Here is a 3,734-nt window from a genome sequence, read left to right as displayed (position 1 = left end):
TGCACTAGTCAAAGAGACATGCCAGTGAAAAACTGTAACGTTGTGGAGAAGCTGGGAAAACAGGCAGAGGCAAGGATCTATGTGCTGGTATTTCATGGAAAAACTAGAACAAACAATAAGGCAAAAACCAAAGGGAACAAAGAACAGAATGACTGGCAAACAGACAATCATTACATTCAACAGCTCACAAGGAACTAAAGAAAAACTAGGGCTATATATACACACAGAGGACTAACAAGTTTAACAAGATAAGACACACCTGGGGAGACTAATCAAGGGGAACCAATGAACAAACGGACTACAAACTGACTACAAACACCACGGGAGACAGGAAGTGACATTAAAGTCTAGGGCAAGGCACAGAGAGCATGAAACAAAAACAAGAAAGAGTTGATTTGTGAGAGCAATCACGTTTATTTTCTAAAACCAAAATAAAACAGAACACCTAAAAATTACAAAACAAACAAACTTATATAAAAAATATCCTTCAAAAAGGTCTCTTCGGTATAATGGATAAATAAAATAATGTTAAGTAAAATTAAAAAGCCGAAGCCTTCTTGCAGTGGATGTGCTGGTTTGGGCCTCATTGCCGGCATGTCCTCATCTCATATATAAAACACCTGTGATTCCCAAATACTTGCTAAGGAACTCGCATTCACATAAAGTAGCCTTGTTGAACAGTTTGGGTAAGTAAGGGCAAAATGCACAAGATGCAGTACTTTCAGTGACCTGTAATAGGCAGTATCACGTCTTTTGTAGCAGAAATAAACTGCTGCAGAAAAAGCTAGGTCCATGCAAAATGTAATGTGTAACTGCAACACTCATTTCAAATTTAGTGGAGTAAAGAGTACAGATACTCATTCAAAAATGTAGTGAAGTAGAGAGTAAAAGTTGCTAATATCTTTGATACTCAGTACAACTACAAAGTATCCAAAAATATACTCAAGTACAGTAACTAATTACATTTACTCCAATACTTTACACCTCTGGCCGTCTCTAATGGGCCAGTCTCAAATTACATAACAGGAAGGTTGAGGCTGGCTCTTTTGAACATATTTTGCCTTTCCCACATTTCCACACATTCACATTTACAGGAAATGCATCCGTCGTCACCCTCTGAACAGCCATCTCCATGCATCACAAAAGTTCATGCCTTCAATTAAACTTCTACTGATAAGACATGGATGACTGCTTTTCACAGTCACTCGACCACAAACGGCCATACAAAAGAACCAAGGATCTCACTATATGTCCCACAACATTCCAAGAGGCGTTTTCCTCAGAATGAACAGCGGTTCTGTCTATCTTCACTCAAGCACATGGAGGCACACTGATCTCTTGTTCAGAAATGACCTTATTGGCTGGTTTGAGGTGAAGCTGAAAAAATGTAATGTCTCTCTTGTGGCATCTTCAACTAGGAATCACATGGCCTGGGTATGAATCTGAGAAAACTGCAATGGCCAACACTAAGAACACTACATCTTTCAACACATACATACTCAAAGTGATATGGACGGCGATGATACCATCTTCTAGTTAAATTCAATTTCGCCTTGTCTCAAGTCATAATACCCTTTAAGAGCTTAATAAAAGTTAGCTGTAACTGACAGAAATCAAGGCATGTCAAGTGATTTTGTTTAACGCATTGGCAAAATGCTGAGCTCTGTGCTGTTTCAGCTCTAGAAGGAACACACCCAGTGAACATGTTTGTTTACTGCTTAGCAAAAGACCCCTCAATCTTCCCTGTCATCATGTGTAATTGCCACAGTCTTCTTAAGAATGAGTTTTTGGCTGAAGCATCTACCAGACAAACCGCTTCACAACATTACCAAGGCAGCAAAAGCACTTCCTCAGACAGTATTTAGCTGACAACTGTTTCCACGTAGCACACAAATATAATAATAGATGGTGCTTTATTCTGAGTGCTTGAACTAATTTGTTTTTCCTCTTCACATCAGCACCTGTCTAAACACTGAGAGAAACTATTGTTCTCCAGTCCCCGCTGTGTCCGTCCATGACGGATCTATTGGAAAGGGTGCCTCTCTTCCTCAGAAATGTGTGTCAGATTCAATAGTGGACACGGCTGTGGTGGGGGTTGTGAAGATGGTTCTTGACGCTCTGCAGTGTAAAGAAACGAAGGTTTGGGAGCATGCTAAGATAATTACAGCAGCACACCAGTGTAACTTTCACTACATAAACTTGTACAACTTTTGGAAGTTCTTCAGAACAGATAGATAGATAGATAGAATATACTGTACACTAAAGGCATGTTTGCACTAGTAAATTTAAGTTTTTAAGCTGCATCTAGTTTCGTAGTAATACCAAAAGTACACTTAAATTAGGCCATGTTGTTTTATGAAAATAGATTTTGCATACATAAATTATACACTTAATAGGATCACTTAAACATGCCCTATGACCTAACACTGAAGACTAACCAACCCAGTCAAATCAGTCTTGCCTCTAGTCCTCCATGTGCTTAGGGTCTGTATGGACAATGGATATCTACACTTTACAAGTCTTCACAAAGTACATTACAATAAAGCATCAAACAAACTTTCATAGACGTCCATAATCAAAAATTGCATGCCAAAATAGACTAAAAGAGACTTTTAAAAAAGTTTTAAAAAGAGAAAAGAAAATCTACATCCTAATTATTATTAATTTATCGACGTACATATATCTGCATTTTTATTATTCTACATACACATGGCGAAAAGTGTTAAGAAAAGTTTTTCAAGTTTTTAAACACTTAATCTGTAAATAATTATACTTGCAAAGTTTCTCATAGCTCCAAAAATCACTTATTAAAATGAATGAACGCGCGCACTTACCCTCAAAATCAGACAATATCCCCTCCAGATGGTCATTGACTGAGATATCTGACATCCTGACTTCAGTCCAGGGAAAAGTTCCAGCCTCGGTGGCACGCAATCACAAGAAATACACTTTGCGAAAACAGCACAAAACCTCTTTAAAAATGTTCAAGTTTATCCGACGAATTTTGGGCTTATGATGCAACAAAAAAGTTGCGATTTTGGTGGGAGTCGTTTCTCATCTGAGAGCGCAGAGCAGAACGTCAGATTCAATAGACACCCAAAAGCAGACAAACCATCTGATAAACCTCCTCCTCCCTTTGAGTCCTGCCCCCTCACGAACAGAGTGGTGGGTAAAGTGACTCCCACCCTGCGGCTACACCTGGAAAAGGCAAGTCTGTCCCACTTCGTTCGCTATTTCTGTTTGTTTGTGTGTGGGGAACATGCGTAGGCTACCCCCCAAAGAGGAAGACTCTTTGTCCTTATCTCATGAGAGATGAGGGAGGGATTGCGTCTAAGTGGATTTCTTGAGAAGCCGATTATTTATCAATGAAACACTTTGTATGAGGAGCAGCAGGGCTTTAAGGTTTGTAATTGACTCATGCGGTCCGAACGCCACCGATCAGCGCCATATATAGGGGACACCAGGGCTTGTTGCACGGTTTACTAAAATAAATTAAGGAAATTAGATTGGCTTTGGCCAACTACGGGGCATATTGCCACAATGGCACAAAGAAAAATTCAACTGCAGAAATTCAATGGCACAATTACATTCATGAATCAGCAAAAGTGAAAAGATAACAAACTAAATCATCACACCAGAGCTTGGCCAGCCAATACTGCAATAAATTGTAAGTTTATAACATTTAATAAAACTTCTGACATGTGACGACCAGCCCCCAGAACATCCATGTCCCG

The 3,734-nt window shown here is 39.3% G+C and overlaps 1 protein-coding gene across 1 annotated transcript in view; it reads right to left on the bottom strand.

Annotated features, from left to right (window-relative positions):
• Positions 1-3,269, bottom strand: part of LOC107733826 (uncharacterized) — a 12,092-nt gene extending 8,823 nt beyond the window's left edge. Inside the window, exon 1 of the mRNA XM_016545627.1 lies at positions 2,835-3,269. Within this exon, the coding sequence (XP_016401113.1) occupies positions 2,835-2,889 (55 nt within the window). The 5' untranslated portion in view covers positions 2,890-3,269. The remainder of the gene's footprint in view (positions 1-2,834) is intronic.
• Between the last annotated feature and the right edge of the window lie 465 nt (positions 3,270-3,734).

The sequence above is a fragment of the Sinocyclocheilus rhinocerous genome, unplaced genomic scaffold (assembly GCF_001515625.1).
Source record: "Sinocyclocheilus rhinocerous isolate Xijiao unplaced genomic scaffold, SAMN03320098_v1.1 scaffold189, whole genome shotgun sequence".
Classification (NCBI taxonomy): domain Eukaryota; kingdom Metazoa; phylum Chordata; class Actinopteri; order Cypriniformes; family Cyprinidae; genus Sinocyclocheilus; species Sinocyclocheilus rhinocerous.
The sequence above is the reverse complement of the archived record's forward strand: the minus strand, read 5'-3'. Positions and strand labels throughout refer to the sequence as shown.